This window comes from Vombatus ursinus, unplaced genomic scaffold (genome assembly GCF_900497805.2).
Source record: "Vombatus ursinus unplaced genomic scaffold, bare-nosed wombat genome assembly UNPS02000580.1, whole genome shotgun sequence".
NCBI lineage: Eukaryota > Metazoa > Chordata > Mammalia > Diprotodontia > Vombatidae > Vombatus > Vombatus ursinus.
In genome coordinates, this window is record NW_020940358.1 from 4220438 (window position 1) to 4248079 (window position 27642).

Sequence of the window (27642 nt, forward strand, 5' to 3'; positions counted from 1 at the left end):
TGTGTGTTCAGTATTCCTCCTTTGTCCATTTCTGATAAGAGTGAAGTTAATCTGGTGCCCACTACCCCATCTGTTCTTCCATGTTTGTATATTTTTCTCACATCCCAATTATGAAAAACAGTATTATACACATTCCAATCCCTTCTTTTTCCTTTCTATACTACTGTATTTTTTAAAATTAATTTATTTCATTTTAGTTTTCAACATTCACTTCCCCAAGATTTTGAATTCCAAATTTTCTCCCCATCTCTCCCCTTCCCCCACCCCAAGACAGCATGCATTCTGAATACCTCTTCCCCCAATTTGCCCTGCCTTCTATCATCCCTCCCCTTCTCTTATCCCCTTCCCCTTCTATTTTCCTGTAGGGCAGGATAGATTTCTATACCCCTTTGCCTGTATATCCTATTTCCCAGTTGCATGCAAAAACAATTTTTAACTTTTGTTTTTAAAACTTTGTGTTCTAAATTCTCTCCCTTCCTCCCTCCCTACCCATCCTAGCTAGCAACTTGATACAGGTTATACATAATGTAGTCATTTCCATAGTAGTCATGTTGTCAAAAACTTCATCCTATCCCACCCCCTGTTTATTCTATTCTCTCCTTTCATCCTGTCCGTCCTCAAAGTGTTTGCTTCATATTACCCCTTCCCTCAATCTGTCCTCCCTTCTATCATCCCCTCCTTGTCCCTTTCTCCCCTATTTTCCTATAGGGTAAGACAGATTTCCATACCCAATTGAGTGTGTATGTTATTCCCTTCTTAAGCCAAATCTGATGAGAGTAAGATTCACTCATTCCCTCTCACCTTCCTACACTTCTCTCCACCGTAAAAGCTTTTTCTTGTCTGTTTTATGTGAGATAATTTACCCCATTCTACCTCTCCCATTCTTCTTCTCCAAGTATAATCCTCTCTCACTGCTTAATTTTATTCTCCAGATTTCATTCCTTCATCTTTAACTCCCCCTGTGCCCTCTGTGTGTGTGTGTGTATGTATTTTTCACTAAGAAAGTTCTCATGAGTTATAAATATCATTTTTCCATGTAGGAATGTAAACAGTTCAACTTTAATAAGTCCCTTATGATTTCTCTTTCCTGTTTATCTTTTCATGCTTCTCTTGAGTCTTGTATTTGAAAGTCAAATTTTCTATTCAACTCTGGTCTTTTCATCAAGAATGCTTGAAAGTCCTTTATTTCACTGAATGTCCATTTTTCCCCGAATGATTATATTCAGTTTTGCTGATTCTTGGTTTTAATCCTAGCTCCTTTGCCCTCCAGAATATCATATTCCAAGCCCTCCAATCCCTTAATGTAGAAGCTGCTAAATCTTGTGTTATCCTGATTGAGTTTCCACAATACTTGAATTGTTTCTTTTTGGCTGCTTGCAATATTTTCTCCTTGATCTGAGAACTCTGGAATTTGGCTACAATATTCCTAGGAGTTTTCCTTTGGGGATCTCTTTCAATAGGTGATCGGTGGATTCTTTCAATTCCTATTTTGCCCTCTGGTTCTAAAATATCAGGGCAGTTTTCCTTGATAATTTCTTGAAAGATGATGTCTAGGCTCTTTTTTTGATCATGGCTTTCAGGTAGTCCAATAATTTTTAAGTTATCTCTCCTGGATCTATTTTCTAGGTCAGTTGGTTTGCCAATGAGATATTTCACATTGTCTTTTATTTTTTCATTCTTTTGGTTTTGTTTTATAATTTCTTGATTTCTCATAAAGTCATTAGCTTCCATTTACTCCATTCCAATTTTTAAGGAATTATTTTCTTTAATGAGCTTTTGGACTTCCTTTTTCATTTGGTCAATTCTGCTTTTTAAGGCATTCTTTTCCTCATTGGCTTTTTGGACCTCTTTCACCATTTGAGTTAGTCTATTTTATAAGGTGTTATTTTCTTCAGCATTTTTTGGGTCTCCTTTAGCAAGCTGTTTACTAGTTTTTCATGATTTTCTTTCATCACTCTCATTTCTCTTCCCAGTTTTTCCTCTACTTTTCTTACTTCTTAAAATCCTTTTTGAGCTTTCTCATGGCCTGGGACTGATTCATATTTTTCTTGGAGGCTTTGGATGTAGGAGTTTTGACTTTGTTGTCTTCTTCTAGTTGTATGTTTTGATCTTCTTTGTCACCAAAGTAAGATTCTATGGTCTAACTTTTTTTTGCGCTATTTGCTCATGTTCCCAGCCAATTACTTGAATTTTAAACTCTGAGGTAGGGGTCTGCTTCTAGTGTGGAGGTTGTACTGTCCCAAGCTTCAGGGGTTTTGTGCAGCTGTTTTCAGAGATATTTTTAGGGACCTGTAAAATGTTCAGTTCTTCCAAGGTGGTATTATTAAAGGTAGGTGTTTACTCCTTTCCTGGCCTGTGCTGTGGTCTATGAGTGACCACAAACACTCTTTTCTGCCTTGGAATTGTGAGGAGGAATCCCCTCTCTACTACCACCACAAGCTTTACCATACCAGTGTTCCTCCTCACCCCAGGACTGCCACCCAGGACTGTGACCCAGATCCAAGCATGAGCAAAACAAGAGAATCCTGCCTCAGCACCAGCAAAGAGATCCCTGCAATCCCCCTCTGATCAGCTGCTTAATCCCCCCTCTTTCTGTGGGCCAAGAGCTCCAGAAGCAGCTGCCACCCTGCGGCTGCACCAGGATTGGGCTGAACCGCATTCCTCTCTCACCCAGATCTAACAGACCTTTCCTATTGACCTTCTTAGAGAGAAATCTGGAAACTGCTACAACTGCTAGTGATTTAGTACCCTGAGGCCTGCTCCAGGTTCACTGACGCCTGGTCTTTGCCTGCATGGCCCACACTGAACTGCGCTCCTTTCGTAACCCAGCACAACAGACCTTTCCCATCAACCATCCAGTTTGTCTTGGGTTGGAAATTTGTTTTACTCTGTCTTTTTGTGGGTTCTGCCATTTTTTACAGGCATTTGGAGGGGTTTGGGGGAGAGCTCAAGCAAGTCACTGCTTTTACTTCCTATACTAGTGTATTCTTTTACTTTCCTTTCTCTCTCTTCAAAACCTCAGGCTTTTCTGGATCTCTGAGATTCACAGACTTGTTTAGATCTCAGGACAGAGTGTGGCAGACACCTCTCTGGTCTTTGCCCTCTGACACTTCTTGTGGCTTCTAAGATCACCACCCTGGGCCTTTTTGACCACCTTGTAACTTTCTCAGGAAAGTCCTTGGCTCTTGTTTGCCCCCAGAGACAGAAAACCTTGCAGGCTACATGTCTCTGGTTGTGTTGTATGCACAGCTGCTGGCTTTGCTGGGGTGGGAGCAGAGAGAGAGCCCTTTCCTAAGGCCTCTGGCCTTCTGGTTGACTTTTCATACAGTTCTGTGGTGGGAGAAGTACTTTAATATGTTTTCTCATTGGACTTCTTGATCATTATTTAGTTTCCTACAAACCACAGACTTTTGTTTGAATAGGTATTGGGAAGCTGGACTGTGTGCCTTTCAGTGTTGTGGTAGGAACCAATATTTTACTTTCCACCTCACCCAAATGAGGAGCTAAACTAAAATCTTCCCCATACATACCTACATGGTAATTTATTTTTTATTCAGATCCTCTCTCTGTGAAGCTAGTAACCAGTCCCTTTTTCCCCATTTTTTTTTCACCTCCAAATGTTTTAAAATATCTTTCACTTTCCTTTGTGTCTTCTTCATTCTTCAGGACAGGAAGGTATGCTCTTCAAGGGAAAACTGAAATTATTTTTGTTATCAATAGTGGATTCACCTTTTTAAGAACTGCATCATTTCCAATTTAAAGTCCAGAGGCAGGGATCTCAGATTGTAAGGTTTTTTAAATCTTTATAACTGATGTTTGTACTATTACTACCTAAGTCTGTGGTTCTTTTTTTCACAGACTGGTTAATCTGATTATCTTTTTTTCTGAACAAAGGGCCAAAGGGGTGTGTGATAATGTTTGAGGGGGCTAAAACTTTGAGCTGGGTTTGAGCTCCCCATTTTGAGTCCTGTTGTGCTTCCTCTTCTGTTTTTCATCACTCAGCATTGTGTATCACTAACCTGAACAAGGGGTGGGAAAATTGTAATAATAATTTTTAAAATAGTGTTAGCAGTAGATAAAAATGTAATTTAAAAAATGTTGTTAGCAGTAGATAAAAATTTTTTTTAAAATGTCACAATAATGAATGCTACAATGATGTAGCTACGACTGTTTTCATATAAAAAGGCTATTTAGAATTGCTAACAAAAGTGGCCTTTAGTTAAATATTCCATACTTCAGATGTTCTTAACATCCTTATCCTTCTTATTTACATTATCCTTACAAGGAAATGTCCCCCTTGCATGTTCCCTTAACATGGCACACCTTTTCTATTAAGTAAACTTCATATTATCATGTCAGGGATTTTTGTGGGACACTCAGCTTAGCTTTACGTTAAGTTTCATCATCAGCCGTAGAAATTCTTCAGGAAAATGATATGTTCTTTGAAGTTTTACTTTCTTTCATATAATAGACTCTAAGGTCAAATTTCCTAGTAGTAAATTATGCCAACATCAGGTTAATATTTATCTGTCTTAATTTGGCATTGAAGAATTATATTATTAGAGATATATGAATATGTAGCCTAGGAAAGAAACAATTGTTAGTATGATAAATTAAAAACAAAAACACGCAAGCTGGATTATTAATGTATTTTTTTAAGATGAGAAAAAAATTAGGGTCATTTAACAAATTTCCTGAGTTTAAGTCACGCAAATTAAACTGTAGTAACATAATTTCCTGTGATAATTTGAAACATATATATTTGGAAAATAATCAGAATAATTCTCTTAGTGTCCTGTATCTGACTTTTTAATGAAAATCTAAATAATTTTCTTAACCAATAGCTCTGTACTTTTAGTTGGTCACAGCTGTGTGGGTGCCACTAGCAAGCATTTGCCTTTGATTATTTCTCTGCACATCTGAGGTGTATTTTTTAAGACTTACAAAAATTTTACAGGCATTGAGAGAAGATATTGTTAAGTTTCAAAATCGCTTCAAAATTTTTTCCTTAAAAACTTTTACTGTGTTTAGAGAAATTTTTGGACTCTTTAATGTTTCCTATTCAATGATTTTTTTCTTATAGATTGCCCCCCTTTTTTTTCCTTTTAGTGTAGAACTCCTATGATTAACTACTTTCTTACACACACACACACACACACACACACACTCTCTCTCTCTCTCTCTCTCTCTCTCTCTCTCTCTCTCTCTCTCTCTGTCTCTAAAGGACTTAATGAGAGCTAAAGTGAATGTACTAAGCACAAGTCCTAGTTTTTCTTCTCCTGTCCACCAAAAGAGGCTACTACTTTTACACAAGATCCACTGTTTCTACAAAATGTATCCTGATCAAATTAAGAATTAAGCTTTGCTTTAAAAAAAACTATTTATATACCTTTATAAGCATTTATTATCACTCCCATGGTTTTCCTCTACCCCCCCCTAAAAAAAATTGAACAGTTTGAAAAAACCCTCAAAAAATAACCTTATCCAGCAAGACAAATTCCTACACTGGCCGCATCCAAAAACTTAGGTCTTATTCTACATTTTAAGTCTATCACATCTCTGAAATTGTGGGTGGTGTGCTTCATGGTCAGTCTTCTGGACTTGTAGTTTATCATTGCTCAAATTGCTGAAGTCTATAAAAGCTTTTTTCTTTACAGTGTTATTAATATTGTAAAAACTGTTTTCTTGGTTCTGTTTACTTCACTTCACATCAGTTTAGAGATGTCTTCCCAGTTTCCTCTGAAATTGTCCATTTTGCCATTCTTATGGCATAATAATATTGTTACATTTGGGGGCAGCTAGGTGGCGCAGTAGATAAAGCCCCAGCCTTGGAGTCAGGAGGACCTGAGTTCAAATGTGGTCTCAGACACATGACACTTACTGGCTGTGTGACCCTGGGCAAGTCACTTAACCCCAATTGCCTAGCCAAAAAAAAAAAATTGTTATATTTGTATTACCATGATTTGTTTAGCCATTCACCAATAGAAGGCACTTCATTAGTTTCTAGTTCTTTGCCACAACAAAAATTGCTGCTATAAATATTTTTGTACATAAGGATTCTTTTTCTCTTTCTTTGATCTCTTCGGGTTTTCACCTAGTAGCGGTAAATGTGGATCAAAGGTTATGCAGAATTGATTAACTTTTTGGTCATTCTTTCCAGAATGAGGGGACCAGTTCACAACTCCATCAGCAGTGAACTGCTGTACTTGTTTCCCTTCTTATCATTTCTCTCTTTTGTCATCTTTGCCAATCTGATGGCTGTGAAGTGGAGCCTCGTAATACTTCAATGGAAATTTTTCTTTTCATTATTTGGAACATTTTTTATGGTTATTGATAGGTTGCTTTTTCTCCTTTGAAAACTGCCTGTTCATATTCTTTGACAACTTATCTATTGGGAAATGACTTTTAATCATATATATTCTTATCATTTTCTATGTATCTTGGATATGACACCTTTATCAGAGAAACTTGTTGCAAAGATTTTCCTTCAGTTACCTATTTCCTTTTAATTTTAAATGCATTAGATTTGTTTGTATAAAACTCTTTTCATTTTATATAATCAAAATTTGATCATTTTATCTTATGTGTCCTCTCTACACCTTTTTTGGTCATGAGCTATAGATTTAGCTATAGATTTGAAAATAATTTCTTTTATACTTTTTAAACTTATTTATGATGTCACCTTTTATATCTAATTTCTGCTAGACTGCTTTTTAGCTTTCTTAACAATTTTTGTCCAATAGTGAGTTCTTACCCTATAACTGGAGTCTTTGGTTTATCCAACTGTATCAAATTCTGCTATGTTTATTTGCTTATGCATTTTTATGTGCCTAATCTATTCCACCGATCACCAGTACCAAATCTTTTTCATGATTACTGCTTTCTAGCATAGTTTGAGATCTAGTACTAGTAAGCCCCTTCTTACCTTTTTTCATTTTTACCCTTGAGATTCTTGACTTTTTGTTCTTCCAGATGAATTTCATTCTATTTTTCTGGCTAAGTAAAATAATCCTTTAATTGACATGGTATAGAAGAATTAAATTAATCTTTCTTCGTTATTTAGGTCTTTATTTCTGCCAACAGTGTTTTGAAGTTAAATTCATATAGTTCTTGGGTATGTCTTGGTAGATAGACTCCCAAATATTTTGTATTTTTGGTAGTTATTTTCAGTGGAATTTCCCTTTCTATCTCTTCCTTATAGGTTTTGTTGATAATATACATGAATGTTAATGATTAATGTGGATTTATTTTATATCCTGAAACTTTTCTAACTTCATTATTTCAGTGCCTTTTTTGCTTGATTCTTTAAAGTTCTGTAAGTAAACTAACCATGTCATTTGCAAAATATGATAATTTTGTTTCATTTTTGCCAATGCTTATTCCTTCATTTTCTCTTTCTTGCCTTATGGTTATAGGTAGCATTTCTAGGATTTTATTCAATAATAGTGGGAATAATGGACATCTTGGCTTCACTATTGTTTATTGGAAAGGCCTCTAACAGTTTTCCAATATACATAATATACATAATATTTGGTTTCTTATTAATTATTATTTATTATATTAAGGTAAGCTCCTTTTCCTTCTATGTTTTCTAGTGTTGTTGTTATTGTTGTTGTTTTTAGCGGAAACAGTTTTTAGGTTTTGTCAGAAGCCTTTCCAGCATCTGTTGATATGATCATGTGGTTTTTATTATTTATAGTATTAATATGATTTATTATATTTCTAATCTTCCTTATGTTAAATCCTGGTGTAAATCCAACCTGGTAATAATGTATGATCTTTCTAATGCTTTGTATCCTATTTGCTTAATAGCATCAATGTTAATTAGTTATATTGATCTGCAGTTTTTTTTCCATGCTTCATTTTTCCTCAGTTTAGCTATCAGGAACATATTTGTATCATAGAAAGATATTAGAAGAGTTCTTTCTTTTCCTATTATTGCAAACATTTTACATAAAATTAGAATTATTTGTTCTTTGAATGTTTGATAGAATTCACTTGTAAATCCATCTGCTTCTGGAGTATTTTTTCCTTTGGCTGTTCATTTGTGCTTTGTTCAATTTCTTTTTCAGATATTGGGTTATCTAAATAGTTTGTTTCTTTTTTTTGTTAATCTTGGTATTTTATGTTTTTGTAAATATTTATCAATTTCCTCTGTTATAAGTTTTGTTGGCATATAGTTGGGCAAAATAGTTTATGATAATTTTATTTCCTCTTCAATTGTGAATTCTCCATTTTTTTATAAGAATAATTTGGTTTTCCTCTTTTTGAAAATGAGATTAGATGATTATTTATGTTATAGTTTTTTTCTTTTTTAACAAATATTTCATTTGTTTTAATCAGCCAAAATCCACCTTCCTACCCTCTGTCTCAAGAGAACATAAGAAGAGTTAAACTCTTTACAAACATGTATAGTCAATCAGAACAATTTTCCACATTGTCCTAGGTCAGACCTGTACAACTTGGCAGTAGGTAAGAGCCCAAAATTAAAATAGGCTAAACTTCTTTGGGCTGCAGATAGGTTTTCATCAGCTCACTTTCCAAGTAAAGGTATAATCAATGATTAAACTACCTTGCAAATAAATATATTTTTAAAAGGGGAAATTTCAGTTAATATTAATTACACTTATTAAGATTTTTATTTATCATGAAATCACATTAGTGTTAAAAAAAATTACTTTGCTGCACTCACTTTGTCCCTGTTCAACACCAGTAATGACTGAAAACAGAACAAAAAGATACCATGATGGGCACAATAGTGATGAGTGGAAGGCAAGTTAAGTGGAGCACAGATAAAGCACTCGTTACAGCTTTACTTTCTTTTACATCTTTTATGTTTTTCATGGGCCACCTGAAATCCTTTGGTGGGCTGCAAGCCGTGGGCCATATGTTGTACAGGCCTGCCCTAGACCAAAATAAATCTGTCTCATTCTGTACTCACTTAGAATGAGTACTTCACCTCTCAGGAGGCAGGTATCATGTTTCATCATTGTTCCTCTGGAATTGAGACTGGTCATTACATTGAGAAAAGTTCAGCACAATTGTGTTACATCACATTTATATACCATAATTTGTTTGGTTCTCCAATTTATGGGCACCCCCTCAAATTCCCATTCTTTGCCACCTCAAAAAGATCTATAAATATTTTTATACATCCTCAGAGTTTGTTTGCTTAGGTCTAATCCTTCCCTTAATGTACTTTCTCTCTAAGTCTTCCTCTTTACTTTTCCCATTTCCTTTCTATTTCCTTATTGAGTGAAGTATATTTCTGTACTCAACTGTGTGTGTGTGTGTATGCGCACACGTGCACTTTTTTCTTTTGACCAGTTCAGATGAGAGTGAAGTTAAGGTGTCATTGGCTCCCCTTTAGCCCTCTCCTCTTTGTTTGTATAGATATGTACTCATGCACTCTGATTATTAAAATCATTTCCCCCAACATTCCTTTCCCTTCTACCCAAAATAGTCTTCTTCCCTTCTCTTTCCATTCTTAAGATCATTAAGTCATAATAGAACCACTCCCAGACCTTTTCTATTTGGACTACATTTGTGATCCCTGATTATGATTGGAATCAGAGGAGAAATCTGTATCATCCACCTAATGATAATCTACCTGAACGTAAGCAGTTTATCCTTGTTTAGTATTTAATCATTGTTCATTCAAGTTTACCTTTTGATATTTTGCTTCACTAGTGAAGAGAATTTCTTTGAAGTTTGAACTTAAAAGATTCTATGCCTCTGTGGTTATTTCATCAGAAATACTTGGAAGTCCTCTATTTCATTAAAGATCCATTTTTTCCCCTCTAGCCAGGTAACTTATTCTTGGCTACAACCCAATATCCTTTGTCTTCTAAAATATTGTATTCCAAGTTCTCTTCTCCATTATAGTGGTGGCTCCTAAATAATGTGTGAACCTGCCTGTGGCTCCTTGATTCATTCTTTCTGGCTGCTTGCCATACTTTTTTCTGTGACCTGGAAATTCAGGATTATGGCTATTATGTTGAGACTGTTTTTTTTCCAGTCATGGTGTTCAGACAGTCCAGTGATTCTAAAATTTTTTCCCCTCCATGTATTTTCCAGGTCAGTTATTTTTGCTATAAGATACCTTAGATTTTTTTTCTTTTCTTTTTTCCCACCTTTTAGCTTTGTTTTAATTTTTCTTTGTTGCCTTATGGAGTCATAGGTTTCTATTTGGTCCATTCTAATTTTCAGGGAGTTAATTGATGGGGCAAGGTTTTATACTTTTTGTGTCAGGCTGTTAATTTCCTTTCCAAATCCCTTCTTCCATAGCTTTCATTTCTTTTCTAAATTTTTTCTCGAACATTTTAGCTCTTTTTTTTAAAACTCTTGCTTCATTTCTTCTAGAAATTCTGGTTGAGTTTGTGCCTAACATGTGTTTTTCTGTGAAGTGTTGTTTGGAATTATTCTCTTCTTTTGAGTCTGTGTCTTGAACTTCCTTACCCCCACAGTAACTCTTTATGGTGGGTTTCTTTTTTGTTTGTTTGCTCATTTTTCGAGCTTACTTCCTAATGTAGGACTTGAGGTTAGCACTGGGCTCTACAGCACTTCTGGAAGGAGGGTCTAGGCTGGTCCTTTGCTGCCTTCTTAGGGTATTGAATATTGTGTTATTCCAGCATCTCGGTGATAGGCCATGGTCCAGCTAGCATTCAGTGCTCCCAAAGTAGTCCAATCCAGGACAAAGCCTGTTTGCTGTCCGCTTGGTTCAAGCTCTGTAAGTTTTTGACCTGGGTTTCATTCTGAGCAGGAGTAGATTGCTTTCAGACTCCACCCCTACCAGCCAAGTGGAAAGCTCTGTTGGTTCAGAGTGACAGAATTAATAGATTCCACTTAGGTCTTCAATTTCTATTCTGGTTATTCCTCTGTAAACTGGGCTAGATGCTAGAAAGGAGACCCTGCACTGGGCCTTGTGTCTGAGCCTCAAGCAGCTTCTGAACTCTTCTTTTCTCTAAATATTGCCCAAACGCCTCCTCTGCTGGGAATGTCACCCCTGTGTGCACCCTTCTTGGTCTGCTCTTCTATGACCCAGAACTGTGCAGTGAGCAACAAAACTGCCAGTTGGTACCTTTCTCCATCTTAATGTCTCATATGGGTCTGGGATCTCCTATTAACTCTGATACACAGCCCCCCTGTATGCTGGAGTGCTTTGAGTGCAGGAAGCTCCCCTACAACCTGTCCTTAGTATCCAAAGACGTAACTTTTGCTTTCTCATTCTGAGCTGGGATGGACAAATGACTCACTGGGACTTTTTCTGGATTTCCCCATCAGGATTAAGTCTGGCACATTTTCTAGATATGTTTAGAGGAGTTTTTTGGAAGAGAACTTGCATCATTACTTCTTACCTCCTGCATCTTGGCTATACCCCATTAATTTCCCCCCCCCCAAGAAAAAACAGATCCTTGATTTATTTGCTAATTCAAGATTTTTTTGCTTTCAGTTTTCTTAATATATTCTTTAATTTTCAGAATTTCTACTTTGTTGCTTAGGTGAAGGCCTTTGATTTTTTGTTCAAGTTATTTTTAGTTGCTTGCCTAATTCATTGATTTGTTCTTTCTTTTGTTGATGAAAGCATTTAGAAATATACATTTTCCTCTAATTACTGCTTTAGCTGTATTCTGTGTTTTGATATGTTGTCTCATTATTGTCATTTTCTTGGATGAAATATTCTATCGTTTCTGTATTATGTTCTTTGACTCACTGATTCTTAGAATTATGTTATTTAGTCTCTAGTTACTTTTTTCATTCTTAAATGACCCTTTATTGAATATAATTTTATTGAATTGTGATCAGTAAATATGTGTTTGGTAGTTCAGCTTTTCTACTATTAAATTAATTTTTGAATAAATATTGGATATGGTTGCAAATAATATTAGAAAAATAAAGCCGGTTCATCATCTTAATATATACTTCTTAATTATTTTAGAAAACACTGATGTTTATATTTAAACATATTGGCTTACAAAATTATTCCTCTATTAACTTCTTCCTTTTCTTTTGCTTTCCTTGTTCTACCACCATCATTTTCACTAAAATGGGAAAAAGCATTTGTATTTATGTTGGAGGAAAATAATGAATAAAATGTAAAATGCCGTAATTTGTGTGTGAAATGTTTGAAGCTTTCTTATATAAAGGAATATAAAATAACCTTCAAAATACCAATTCTATATAAGTCCTGGATAATAAGCTAATGCCCTCAGATTTCACTGAATTTAAAAAAAAGACTAATAAGCATAAATGTCCTTTGTATTTGAAAAAAATTTAAAATATAGTTAATGGGCTGCCTCAGGATGAAGTAGGAAGTCTTCAAAGAGGTTTGTGTAACTACTCATTGGGGACATTGTACAGAAAATCGTTCCTCAGACAGGTTTCTTAAAGCTACATTCAGTCAACTATTTTCTCCTGCCCAACATCTACCCTCATATTTAGAGAATTCATTATACATATTGACTGTCCCTCAAACACTATAACCACCCAGTTCGTAAACTACACACTTCCCATAACTTACTCCTGTATCCCACCTCAACTACACAGAGATCTTGCTGTCATCTCCAAATGAACCACCTCCAAGTTCAAAAACTCCCAAATCCCCTTATCTTATTATAATCTATTGGTTATTCATCTCTCCTTACCAAACCCTACAGTTTGTCTATACTGTGACTTCCAGTCTCTTGACCCCTCAGTTCTCTCCCAGGCCATCAACCCTGTACTGGCCACTCTCTTCTCTTTTTCTTATCTTGACCTCTTATGAATCAGTTCAACTCTACACTGTCTTCTCTTGAGTCCCTAAGTCCCTTTATCATAACATTGATTGCATCCTGCCTGCAAGCCTCAGCCTTGGATCACTCCCACCATCTACCACTTTCACTTCTACACACATGCTGTTGAATGAAGGTGTAGAAAATCACACAACCATTCTGATTTGGTCCACCACAAATTAATAGCAGAACATCACAACTGGGTCTTCGGTGTTGCTAGACAATCCTAATATACCTCCCTTGTCAACTCACACTCTAGAATGGATCCTCCAAATCTTTTCACCTCTCTTCAAACCTCCCATAGCTTCCCTTCTCCCTACCCTCTCAGCTGAGATCCTTGCCTCATATTGTATAGAAGAAATTGAGGCTGTTTGCCTTGAGCTTCCTCTTCTCTTCATCTTATATCACTCATATGCCTTCTGTCACTATCTCCTCCTTCATTCCTGTGTCATGTAAAGAGTTAGCATTACTCCTTACCATGGCTTACCCCTCTACCTGCATAAGTGATCCTATTCCATCCCATCTTCTCCAACAGATTATGCCCTTTGTAATCCCTGTTCTCTTTGTTCAATTTCTCCCTGTCTACTGGTTCCTTTCCTACTACCTACAAACATGCCCATATCTCCCCCATTCTCAAAAATCCTCACTTCTATCCACAATAACTGTTGTAATATTTCTCTTCTTTTCTTTATGACTAAACTCCTTGAAAAGGCCATCTACAGTAGGTACCTCTACTTTCTCTCTTCTCACTCTCTATTTAACCTCTTATGATCTGGCTTCCAACCTCATAATTCCACCAAAATTGCTCTCTCCAAAGTTGCTAATGCACAAAAAAAAAATTAAAAAAAAATAAAATCTTAGCTTTAGGGGCAGTTAGATGGTGCAGTAGATAGAGCACTGGTCCTGGAGTCAGGAAGACCTGAGTTCAAATCTGACTTCAGACACTTGACACTTACTAGTTGTGTGACCCTGGGCAGGTCACTTTACCCCATTGCCTCACCCCCCCCCCCAAAAAAAAGTCAAAGTTACTAATGATGCTATGCGTTAAAAATATTTTTCACATTTATCTTTTTTAAATTTTGAGTTCCAAATACTCTCCCTCCCACATTGAGAAAGCAAGAAATGTGATGTCAGTTATACATGTGAAATCATGCAAAACATGTTTTCATATTAGCCATGTTGCAGAAAAAAAGCAAGAAAAATAAAGAAAGTAAAAAAGTATGCTTCAGTCAACACTCAGACTCCATCAGTTCTTTCTGCACCGGTGAATAGCATTTTTCATCCTAAGTCGTTTGGAATTGTCTTAAATCATTGTATTAATCAGCATAGCTAAATCATTCACAGTTGATCATTGTACAATATTGCTATTACTGTGTACAGTGTTCCCCTGGTTCTGCTTCCTTCATTTTGTATCAGTTCACATAGGTCTTCCCATATTTTTCTGAAACCATCCTGCTTGTCATTTCTTATTGTGCAATCTAATGATCTCTTGATCGCCAAATCCAGTAGTCTTTTTTTTCAATCTTCATTTTCCTTGACCTCCCTGTAGCCTTTGACACTGTTGATCACCCCTTTTCCTTGATACTATCTTCTTTCTAGGTTTTTAAGACACCATTCTCTCCTGGTTCTCCTCCTTTTCAGTATCCTTTGCTGGATTCTCATCTAGATCATGCTCTCTAACTATAGATGTCCTACAGGATTCTATCCTGAGTCTTTTTTCTTCTCCCTTTAGACTACTTCACTTGGTGATTTTATTAGCTCCCGTAGATTTAATTATGATCTCTATGCTGATGATTTTCAAATCTATCTATCCTCCCCTAATCTCTTTGCTGGCCTTTAATCTTGCATCTCCAGCTACCTTTCAAACATCTCTAACTGGATATCCAAGAGACGTCTTAAATTCAGTCTGTCCAGAACTCGTTGTCTTTCTCACAAACCTTCCCCTCCCCACCCCTGCAAGTTCCCTATTTCCGTAGATGACAATACCATCCTCCCAGTCCCTCAGGCTCACAATCTTGGTATCATCTTTGACTCCCCTTCATATACAACCTGTTTCCAAGTCCCGTCAATTTTACATTTGCAACATCTCTCAAATGTGCCACCTTCTGTCTTCTGCCACTGCTACCACTTTTGTCTAAGCCCTCATTACCTCATGCCTCTATTATTTTTTAATTTAATATTTTATTTTCTCCCCAATTATATGTAAAAACAATTTTAACATTCTTTTTTCAAATTTTGAGTTCCAAATTCTCTCCCTCCCTTTCCTCTCCTCCCCCCATTGAGAAGGTAAGCAGTTTGACACAGGTTATACATGTGTAGTTATGCAAAATACATTTCCATGTAAGTCATGCTGTGAAAGAAAACATAGGCCAAAAAAAAAAACCTAAGAAAAATAAAGTAAAGAAAAAGTATCTTTAGTCTGCATTCAGGCTCCACTAGTTCTTTCTCTGGAGATGGACAGCACCTTTCATCATAAGGCCTTCAGAATTGTCTTGGATCATTGTATTACTGAGAAGAGCTAAGTTACTCACAGTAGATCCTCATATAATATTGCTGTTACTGTGTATAATATTCTTCTGGTTCTGCTCATTTCACTTTGCGTCAGTTCATGTAAGTCTTTCCCAAGTTTTTCTGAGAGCATCCTACTCATCATTTCTATGATATATATATATGTTGCTTTTTGATGAGGCAATCAGGGTTAAGTGACTTGCCCAGGGTCACATAGCTAGTAAGTGTCAAGTGTCTGGTCTGAGACCAGATTTGAACTCAGGTCCTCCTGAATCCAAGGCTGGAGCTCTATCTACTGTGCCACCTAGCTGCCCCTCTTCTCACCATTTCTTATAGCATAATAGTATTCCATCATAATCACATACCACAACTTGTTCAGCCATTCCCCAATTGATGGACATCCCCTCAATTTCCAGTTGTTTGCCACCACTAAAAGGGCTGCTATAAATATTTTTGTACATATAGGTCCTTTTCCTTTTTGTTTTTTATCTCTTTGGGATATAGATGCAGTAGTAATACTGCTTGGTCAAAGGGTATGCATGGTTGTATAGCCCTCTGGGTATAGTAGCAAACTGCTCTCCAGAATAGTTTAATCAGTATACAGTTTTACCAGCAGTGCATTAGTGTTTTAATTTTCCCACATCCCCTCTAACATTTGTCATTTTCCTTTTCTGTCAAATTAGTCAAGCTAATAGGTGTATGGTGGAGGTTCAGTTGTTTTAATTTGCATTTCTCTAATCAATAGTGATTTAGAGCATTTTTCATATGACTATAAATAGCTTTGATTACTTTGTATGAAAACTGCCTGTTCATATCCTTTGACTATTTTATCAATCAATTGAAGAATGGCTATAATCTCTATAAATTTGACTCAGTTCTCTATATATTTGAGAAGTAAGGTCTTTATCAGAGAAACTTGCTGTAAAAATTTTTTTCACAGCAATGATTACCAACTATGTATTTCCCTCCATCCTATTTTTCCCATTTATCCTGCTCTCTCTCCTTTTACCCTGTCCCTTCTCAAAAATATTTTGCTTCTGACTTCTACCTCCCCCAATCTACCTTCCTTTCTATCAGACCTCCCTTCTCTCATCCCATTCCCCACCTACTTTCCTGTATGGTAAGCTAGATTTCTACACCCAACTGAATGTGTATTTTATTCTGTCTTTGAACCAGTTCCAATGAGAGTAAGGTTCACTTGCTCCCCACCAACTTCCCCCATCTTCCCCTCCACTATAAAATCTCTTTCAGGCCTCTTTTATGTCAGACAATTTATCCCATTGTACCTCTCCCTTTCCCCTTCTCCCAGTGCATTCTTCTTTCTCACTCCTTAATTTTATTTTTTTAGATAATCATACCATCATATTCAACTCACACCTGTGCTTTCTGTCTATGTATATTCCTTCTAACTGCCCTAATAATGAGAAAGTTTTTAGGAGTTACATGTATCATCTTCCCTTGTAGGAATGTAAACAATTTAACCTTATTGAATCCCTTACAATTTCTCTTTCCTGCTTACCATTTTATGCTTATTTTGAGTCTTGAATTTGAAAGTCAAATTTTCTATTCAGCTCTGGTCTTTTCATCAGGAATACTTGAAAGTCCTCTATTTCATTGAGTACCCATTTCCCCCTATACGATTATACTCGGTTTGCTGGGTAGGTGATTCTTGGTTGTAATCCTAGCTCTTTTGCCTTCTGGAATATCATATTCCAAGCCCTATGATCCAATCCTTTAATACAGAAACTGCTAAATCTTGTATTATCCTGACTGTGGTTCCACCATATCTGAATTATATCTTTTTGGCTGCTTGCAATATTTTCTCCTTGACCTGGGGGCTCTGGATTTTGGCTATAATATTCCTGGGAGTCTTCATTTTGGGATCTCTTTCAGGAGATGATTGGTGGATTCTTTCAATTTCTATTTTGCCCTCTGGTTCTAGAATGTCAGGCAGTTTTCCTTGATAATTTCTTAAAAGATGATGTCTAGGCTCTTTTTTTTTTTATCATGACTTTCAGGTAGTCCAATAATTCTTAAATTACCTCTCCTGGATCTATTTTCCAAGTCAGTTGTTTTTCCAATGAGATATTTCACATTTTTCTATTTTTTTATTCTTTTGATTTTATTTTATTGTTTCTTGATGTCTCATAAAGTCATTAGCTTCCATTTGCTCCATTCTAATTTTTAAGGAATTATTTTCCTCAGTAAGTTTTTGTACCTCTTTTTTCCATTTGGCCAATTTTGCTTTTCAAGACACTCTACTCTTCATTAGATTTGTTGTCCCTCTTTTACCATTTGGCCTATTCTGTTTTTTAAGCTGTTGTTTTCTTCAGTATTTCTTTAACCAAGCTGTTGACTCTTTTTTTTATGGTTTTCTTGTATCACTCTCATTTCTTTTCTCAATTTTTCCTCTACCTCTCTTACTTGATCTTACTTACTTTAAAATCCTTTTTGAGCTGTTCCATGGATTGGGGCCAATTCATATTTTTCTTTGAGGATTTGGATGTAGAAGTTTTATGTCTTCTTCTGAGTTTGTGTTTTGATCATCCCTATCACCATAGTAACTTTCCATCGTCACAATCTTTTTCTGCTGTTTGCTCTTTTTCCAGCCTATTTCTTGACTTTTAACTCGTTGCTAAAGTGGGCTTCTGCTTCCAGAGTGGAGGAGGGGCACTGTCCCAAGCTTCAGGTTTTTTTGTGTAGCTATTTTCATAGGCAATTCTGGGGACCTGTAAGTTTTCAGTTTTCTTTCAAGGTGGTATGATTTCAGGAGAGATGTGGTCACGGCTCTTCTGGGTGTGCTTTGGTCTGTGAGTGACCACAAGCACTCTTTTCTGCTCTGGAACTGTGATAAGGGTCTCTGCTCCCCTGTGGCTACAAGCTCTGCTGTGCTAGTGCTGCTCCTTGCCCTGGGACTGAGACCTAGGATGTCAACCCAGATCCAAGTATGGGCAATGCAAGAGTCTTGCCTCTGGTTCCAGAAAGGGGACCCTTGTAATCTCTTTCTTTTTTTTTAATTTTTTTTTAAATTTTTAACACGTGTTTTTAAAACTTTGGGTTACAAATTTTCTCTGTTCCTCCCTCCCCACCCACCCTCATTGAAAAGGCAAGCATCTCAATACAGGTTATAGATGTGTAGTCATGCAAAACACTTCCATAGCAGTCCTGTTGTGAAAAACTAAGTATATTTCCCTTCATCCCATTCTACCCCCCATTTATTCTAGTCTCTCTTTTGACCCTGTCCCTCCTCAGAAGTGTTTGCTTTTGATTATCCCCTCCCTTAATCTGCCCTCCGCTCTATCAACCCCCTGCTCTCTTGTCCCCTTCCCACCTTATTTTCCTGTAGAGTAAGATAGATTTCCATACCCTATTGTGTATGTTAGTCCCTCCTTAAGCCAAATCCCATGAGAATAAGATTCACTCATTCCCTCTCACCTTTCCCCATTTCCCCTCCACTGTAAAAAGCCTTTTCTTGTCTGTTTCATGTGAGATATTTTACCTCATTCTACTTCTCCCTTTCTCCTTCTCCCAGTATAATCTTCTCCCACCCCTTAATTTTATTTTCCAGATATCACCCCTTCATCTTCAACTCACTTTGTGTCCTCTATCTATCTATACAAACATATAATTTTTTTCCTCCCACTACCTTTATACTGACAAAGGACTCATGAGTTACAAATATCATCTTTCCCTGCAGGAATGTAAACAGTTCAACCTTAATAAGTCTCTTATGATTTCTCTTTCCTGTTTGAAAGTCCTCTATTTCATTGAATGACCATCTTTTACCCTGAAGGATTATACTCAGTTTTGCTGGGTAGGTGATTCTAGGTTGTAGTCCTAATTCCTTTGTGCTCCGGAATATCATACTCCATGCCCTCCGGAACCTTAATGTAGAAGCTGCTAAATCTTGTGTTATCCTGATTGTGTTTCCACAATACTTGAATTCTTTCCTTCTGAAGATCAGTTTTTTTTATTATTATTTTTGCTAGGCAATGGGGTTAAGTGACTTGCCCAGGGTCACACAGCTAGTGTCAAGTGTCTGAGGCCGGATTTGAACTCAGGTCCTCCTGACTCCAGGTCCAATACTCTATCCACTGCACCACCTAGCTGCCCCAAATTGTTTCCTTCTGGCTGCTTGCAATATCTTCTTGACCTGGGAATTCTGGAATTTGGCTACAACATTCCTAGGAGTTTTCCTTTGGGGATCTCTTTCAGGAGGAGATCGGTGGATTCTTTCCATTTCTATTTTGCCCTCTGGTTCTAAAATATCAGGGCAGTTTTCCTTGATAATTTCTTGAAAGATGATGTCTAGGCTCTTTTTTTGATCATGGCTTTCAGATAGTCCAATAGTTTTTAAGTTCTCTCTCCTGGATCTATTTTCCAGGTCAGTTGTTTTTTCTATGAGATATTTCACATTCTCTTCTATTTTTTCATTCCTTTTGATTAGTGTTACAGTGCCTTGATTTCTCAAATTGTCCCTGTCTTCCAATTTCTCCATTCTAATTTTTAAGGAAGTATTTTCTTCAGTAAGCTTTTGGACTTCCTTTTCCATTTGGTCAATTTTGCTTTTAAGGGCATTCTTCTCCTCATTGGCTTTTTGAACTTCTTTTGCCATTTGGGTTAGGCTATTTTTAAGGTGTTATTTTCTTCAGTATTTTGGGGGGTCTCCTTTAGCATCACTCTCAGTTTTTCCTCTACTTCTCTTACTTCTCAAAATTCTTTTTGAGCTGTTCCATGGCCTGGGACCAGTTCATATTTTTCTTGAAGCTTTGGATGTAGGAGCTTTGACTTTGTTGTCTTCTTCTGGTTGTATGTTTTGATCTTCTTTGTTACCAAAGAAAGATTCTGTGGTCTGACTTTTTTGCACCTTTGTTTGCTCATGATCCCAGCCAATTACTTGACTTATAAACTCTTTGTTAAGGTAGGAGTCTGTTTCCAGTGTGGAGAATGTACTGTCCCAAGCTTCAGGGGTTTTGTGCAGCTGTGTTCAGAGATATTTCTAGGGAACTGTAAATTTTCAGTTCTTCCAAGGTGATATGATCAAGGGCGAAGTGTTTACTCCTTTCCTGGCCCGTGCTCTGGTCTATGAGCACTCTTTTCTGTCTTGGAACTGTGTGGAGGGTTTCCTCTCCACCACCACTGCAAGGTCTACCATGCCAGTGTTCCTCCTCACCCCAGGACTGCCACCCAGAACTGTGACCCAGATCCAAGCACCGGCAAAGCAAGAGAATCCTGTACCAGCAGAGAGATCCCTGCAATCCCCCTCTGATCAGCCACTCGATTCCCCTCAGTCTGTGGGTCAGAAGCTCAGGAGGCAGCCACTGCCCCCACCAAGCTCGGGGAATGGAGCTGAGACCACCGGCTTCTCTCCCTCCTTGCTGACACAGACTTTTCCCACTGACCTTCCAAGTTGTATTTGGCGTTCGTGGGTTGAGAAGTCTGGAAACCGCCACAGCTGCCCATGATTCAGTTCCCTGAGGCCTACTCCAGGGTCTCTGTGGCCTGCATGCCCACGCCAAACTGCGCTCCTCTCCCTGCCTGGCAAGATATACCTTTCAGATCAACCATCCAGGCTGTCTTGGGCTGGAAATTTGTTTCGCTCTGTCTTTTTGTGGGTTCTGCTGCTCTAGAATTTGTTTAGAGCCATTTTTTATAGGTATTTGGAGGGAAGAGCTCAAGCAAGTCACTGCTTTTACTCCACCCGTAATCTCTTTCTGACCAGTTGTTTGACCCCTTTACTGTCTGTGGACTGAGAAGTCTAGAAAACCACCACTGCCACCACTGATTCAGTTGCTCCTAAGGCCTGCTCCTGGTTTACTGGGGCCCAGTCTGCACTGGTGTGGCCAGCACTGGCCTGCCTTCTACTCTCACCCTGGTGCAACAGACTTACCTTGCTGATCTTCCAAGTTGTCTTAGGCTGAAAAATTATTTCACTCTGTCCTTTTGTGGGTTGTGCTGCTCTAGAATTTGTTTTGAGACATTATTTAAAGTATTTGGAAGGGTTTGGGAGAGAGCTCAGGTGAGTCCCTGCCTTTTCTTCACCATCTTGGCTCCATTCTCTCATTCTTCTATTATTGTAATAACTTACTGGTGAGTGTGCCTGCCTCAAGTCTCTCCCCACCCCAATCCATCCTCCATTCATCCACCAAAGTGATTTTCCTAACTCAAGTATCCAACCATGTCATCTCTCCCCGTTCATAAACCGCAGTGGCTCTCTATTGCCTCCAGGATCAAATACAGAATTCCATTTAACATGTAAAGCTCTTCATAACCTATCCCCCTCCTACCTTTCCAGTTCTCTTACCTTTTTATCTACCACATACTCTTTGATCTAATGACACTGGCCCCCTTGCTGATCCATGAGCAAGAGACTCTATCTGTCAGCTTCAGGCATTTTCTCTGGTTTTTCCCCAGGCCTGCAGTGCTCTCTCTTCTCATCTTCACATCTTGGCTTTGCAGATTTTCTTAAACTCCTATTTTTTACAGGAAGTCTTCTCTAACACCTCCAAATTCCAGTTCTTTCCCTCTTGTAATTAATTCCTATTTATCCTGTATATAGTTTGTATGTATTTGTTGTTTCCCCAATTAGATTATGAGCTCCTGGAGGGCAGGTACTGTCTTTTGCCTCTTTTTGCCACTTAGCATAGTGCCTGGCACAGAGTAGGCGCTTAATAAATGTTTATTGCCTGACTGTCAGAAATCATAGAGTAAATTCCTACTATATCGTAGGCACTATGCTTCATATAGGTGATACAAAGACAAAAATGAAATATTCCTTACCCAAAAGGAACTTATAGAGGGGAAACAAATATACATATAAAGAAATTAAAATGTATGCAAAGTAAATGCAAAGTAATTTCTGGTGAGAAAAGAGGGGAATAGCAGCTAGGAAAGTCCTTTTTTTTTTTGGCAGCTAGTAAATGTCAGGTGTTTGGTCTGAGGCCAGATTTGAACTCAGGGTCTCCTGACTTTAGGGTACTGCAACACCTAGCTGCCCCTGGAAAGTCCTTTTTGTAGGCAGTTACACCTTAGCTAAGCTTTGAGGGAAGCTAGAGATAACCAGCTAGATGGCTCAGTAGATAGAGTGCTGGGCTTGGAGTCAGGAAGACCTGAGTTCATATGTGGCCTCAGACGCTAGCTGTGTGACCCTGGGCAAGTCATTTAATCTGTTTGCCTTGGAGCAGGGAGGTGTCTCAGTGGATAGAGTGCTGGGCCTGGAGTCAGGAAGACCTGACTTCAAATTCAGCCTCAGACACTCACTAGCATTGTAACCCTGGGTAAGTCACTTAACCTCTGTTTGCCTAATCCACTGGAGAAGGAAATGACAAACCACGCCAGTATCTTTGCCAAGAAAACCCCACATGGGGTCACGAAAAGTCGGACAGGACTAAATGACTGAACAACAAGACATTCAAAGAGGCAATGACGAAGAGTGTGTCCCAAGCATAGGAGAAATCCTGTGTTGTCATAGAGACAAGAGGTAGAAACGTGAATGAAAAATGTCCTGTATTCATTTTGAGGATTTTGGAAAATATCAAAGTTTTTACTTCAGTATTTTGGATTACAAATGAACATTGTTCCTATAAATAACTTCTGCCTTTGATTTTTACTTTGTCCTAATTTGAAGCATATATCAATCAGTCTAATTATTAACTAACGTGCATAGTGCAAAACAAAATGCTATAGCTGCAAGTTTTTTTTTTTGACAAATGTCATATGATCTTAACCACTCCAGGTATCTAACTCAAATTTGGATCTCTGTGAGCCTAAGCAAGTTCTATCATTGGAAGCCTCATCTAAAAATAGGTTATACACCATTCCTTTTTGGGCACATGAATAATTCAAATGGGGAATTTGAGGCCAACTATATTCTTTGCCTCAGTTTCTCTACTCAGTTAATTAGAGATAACACCTAGTTGTTGTTTTTGTTTTATTTTTTGTTTGCTCAGGAAAATTATGAAAACTAATGAGATGATCTTTCATATCTTGAGGTCATTGGAAAAATTCATCAATTCTCCCAAAACTTGAATAATGTATTGTTCCTTGTACATTTTAAAATTTAAATTAAGAATAATCTAAGTAATACTTAGCAATGAAAATTTTAATTTGAATTAATTCAGAAAGGCCTATGGGTTCTTCAAGCCTCCAAAAAATTTAAAAAGTACAGAATAGGACATTTAGGAGGTAACTGAGTCTAGTTGATATCTATTCTGTTTGATATGGCATCCTGTTTATGATGTCCTGGCACTGAGACATTCCTTTGTTTAAAAAAAAATACTGAGTTCAAAATGTGAAAACCAGGGAATTGAGATGCTAAAAAGAAGTAAGACTTTATGCAGCCAGTATGATAATAAAGGTAAGAAATGAAAGGATCAAAGTCTAGTTAGAAACATCCAGGGAGGACCAACATAAGGTAAAGGTTGTGTTTTCCACAACAGTAATCGTAGTAAAGTATTACCTCGTGCTGCTTTTGTTGGTGAAGTATTCAATTAAGTCCAGAGCATTTTTTAAATTAAAATTATTCTTTATATGTGTATTTTTTAAAAGGTAAAAACTTATTTTTCCTCAGAACCATCCTCTCCATTCTCTTTCTACCTTCCTGTTTCAGAGAAGCAAGTATCTCACTTGCTTGATAAGGCAAATTTATGAAGGGCCCACTATATGCTAGGCATTGTATTCCAATAGCTCACGTTCTAATGATTCATCTTAAGTTTTTCTCTTTCCACTTTATCCTTTATATCATAGCCTTCTGTTTAGTCTATGGTTCAATCATAGCAGAGTATTATATTCTCCAGAAGATACTCTACACTATTCCAACTCTTTCTTTACTTTTGTGTATGTTTTTTGCCTATTAAATTCCTGCTTGGTTTTTGAAGCCCATTCAGGTGACACCTCCTATGTGATCAGCATGAAGAGGTGGTATAATGGAGTGCTGGTTTGGAGTCAGGATCTAGGTTCAACCTCTGACTTTACTACTTACTACCTGTTGACTTGTCAAGTCATTTAGCCTCTGTGAATCTCATTTCCCCCACATTTAATATAAAGAAGTTAAACTAGATGTCCTCTAATATCCCTTCTAACTTTGTCTGTTTTCCTAAGCAAGCTCTTCCAATTACCCTTGACTTACTAATATGTGGATATGCCTTGAAACTCACATAGTACTTCCTTATACACTTAAGTATTGTTTTGAATTATAGTTATTTTTGTATATATTATCTCTTCTTACTAGACAGTAAATTCCATGAGGGTTGGGATTATGTTTAACTTTATATATCTCCTTGGTGTCAAGCATAATGCTCTAAACACAACAGATGTTTAATAAATACTTGTTAAATTTTAAAAATTGAATTGCATTTATATTTTTAAAACTTTTTTTTTATACTTGTATAAGGGCAGCTAGGTGGTACAGTGCCAGGCCTGGAATCAGGCAGACTCATCTTCCTGAGTTCAAATGTGACCTCAGACACTTATTAGCTGTGTGACCCCGGGCAAGTCACTTAACCCTATTTGCCTGTTCCTTCATTTGTAAAATGAGCTGCAGAAGGAAATAGCAAAGCACTCCCATATCTTTGCCAAGAAAACCCCAAATGGGGTCATGGAGAGTTGGGTGTGACTGAAAAATGACTGAACGACAACCAAGCATAATGATTGGAATTTTGCCTGTGTAATGATACATGATAGTTTCATTTTAGCAAGAAAGCTACTTACTTTAACTATAGTTTCCTTTTACTTTGAGGGAGGTGGAGCTTTTGATTCTGGGAGTTAGATGTCTGTGTATATAGGATTCCATTCAAAACTATATGTTTGCTGTTGCAGTTTTAAGCCTTGTACTTCAAGTCTACCTCTTATCACTTTCCTGGCTGTTTTCAAGACTCAGTTCAAATCCCACCCGACTTTCCCCGTAGAAGGAGGTCTTTCCTGGTCCCCCTTGCTGCTAATGCCTTTCCTCTGAGATTACCTTCCATTTATGCTGTATATATGCACTGTGTGTACTGAGTTATTTTTATGTGTTGTCTCTTTCAACAATGGGCTCCTTTAGGGCAGCATCAGTGTTTTTGCCTTCCTTTTTATCCCCAGTGTTTAGCACACTGCTTTGCCCATAATAGTACTAGACAAGTGCTTGTTGACTCACTGACTGACTGACTTGGACAAATCACTTTATCCTTTATTTGCCTCATCTGTAAAATTAAGGAGTTAGGCTAGCTGAGCTCCAAGTTTTCTTCTGGCTCTAAATTCTACAACCCTGTGATCTAATTTAAGGTTACATACCTTTGTGAGCCTGCGTTTCCCAATAATATGACTTGATCAAAATAATACCCAGCATATGTGTCACATTAGGAATTTGCAGTCTAATCTAGGCAATAATTTTTGTTTGTGGTAGCAGGTTAATCCAGTGAAAGTTTTAACTTTTCCGAAATTGCCTTTGACTGTGTTCCATCAGTGCTGCTTCAGAATTTGTGCTTGTAGGATACCTACTAGTAATGGTTTCATTTTTACCTTTACAGGTCTTATAGAAGAAAAAACAGATTTCCAAATGAATAACAGAAAGGAAGATATGGAGATTGCCTCTCATTACCGTCATCTTCTTCGTGAACTCAATGAGCAGAGACAGCATGGAATCCTTTGTGATGTTTGCATTATAGTAGAGGGGAAGATTTTTAAAGCTCACAAAAATGTTTTGCTTGGGAGCAGCCGCTACTTCAAAACGCTATACTGCCAGGTACAGAAGACTTCTGATCAGGCTACAGTTACTCATTTAGACATTGTCACTGCACAGGGCTTTAAAGCCATCATTGACTTCATGTACTCTGCTCACCTTGCTTTAACCAGCAGGAATGTTATTGAAGTGATGTCAGCTGCTAGTTATCTTCAGATGACGGATATTGTGCAAGCCTGTCATAATTTTATAAAAGCAGCTCTTGATATAAGTATAAAGTCTGATGCATCTGATGAACTTGCAGACTATGAAATTGGGGCTCCTTCCAGCAGTAGTACTGATGCATTGATTTCAGCGGTAGTAGCTGGTAGGAGTATTTCTCCATGGTTAGCTCGACGAACAAGTCCAGCAAATTCCTCTGGAGATTCAGCCATTGCCAGTTGTCATGAAGGAGGAAGCAGCTATGGGAAAGAGGATCAGGAACCAAAAACAGATAGCCATGATGACATTTCATCACAATCTTTGTGGACTAGTGACATAGGATATGGGTCTTTACGTATTAAAGAAGAACAAATTTCACCATCACATTATGGTGGAAATGAATTGCGTACTGTCAAGGATAGTTCAGTACAGAACACTTTCTCAGAACAAAGCATAGGGGATGGTTGGCAGCCCACAGGCCGTAGGAAGAATCGAAAAAACAAAGAAACTGTACGTCATATTACCCAGCAGGTAGAGGATGACAGCCGGGCAAGTTCTCCAGTGCCATCTTTTTTATCTGCTTCAGGATGGCCATATAACAATCGTGACCCAAGTAAGCTTTTCATTTTTACATATATTTAATTACAAGAATAAAAAAATGCTTGGTACTTTATGTTAGATTACTTCTTTCTTATTGGAGTAAAGGAATATTTGAGTAAGTAGAATAAGTCAAGATGTTTGTGTACTTAGGGGCATTAAAAACAGATTATGAAAAATTTCATTTCCTAAGATGTCAATAATGATATGATGTCCTTCAGTGTGCATTGTCATATCGTATAATTCACAATTATCCATTTAGTGGATTATGTTGCATATCTTTAAATCTCAAATTGATTTATTCCTAGCCCCCAAAACATTTGATGGACACCTCTCCTCGTGGTAAATGGGTATGCACAGAGATTGTAAAGTTATATTTTTAATATTAATTTAACATAAATGTAAACATAAAGGCATTTCTGCCAAAGAAAATAATTTAGTCTATTTTAGAGTCCAATGTAAATAACTTTGGTGTTTTTCAGTCTTTTGAATCATCAAATTGATAGATTTTCTCCATTAGTACATTTAATTGAAAATTGACTCTACTAGACACAATCAGTCTGCTGTTATGTAACTATTTTTTATTATTTATTTTATTATTTATTTTATTTTTAGGCAATTGGGGTTTAGTGACTTGCCCAGAGTCACACAGCTAGCATGTCTCAAGTGTTTGGTCTGAGGCCGCATTTGAACTCAGGTCCTCCTGACTTCAGGGCTGGTGCTCTATCCACTGCGCCACCTAGCTGCCCCTGTTATGTAACTCTTGTCCATACCAAAGGATGATACAAGCCCATGAACCTGGACATGTTGCAACAGTTATATGTATACATATATATATATATATATATATGTATGTATGTATGTATGTATAAGGAAAATTAGTGAAACAATTTAGAAGGACTTTCATGG

At 37.3% G+C, this 27642-nt stretch overlaps 1 protein-coding gene across 4 annotated transcripts in view; it reads left to right on the plus strand.

Moving 5' to 3' along the window:
- The window catches only part of ZBTB46 (zinc finger and BTB domain containing 46), a 168328-nt gene that overhangs the window by 34777 nt on the left and 105909 nt on the right, over positions 1–27642 (plus strand). For all 4 annotated transcript variants that reach the window (XM_027849743.1, XM_027849750.1, XM_027849730.1 and 1 more), the window contains exon 4: positions 25784–26749. In XM_027849743.1, the coding sequence (XP_027705544.1) occupies positions 25813–26749 (937 nt within the window). In that variant the 5' untranslated portion in view covers positions 25784–25812. The remainder of the gene's footprint in view (positions 1–25783; positions 26750–27642) is intronic.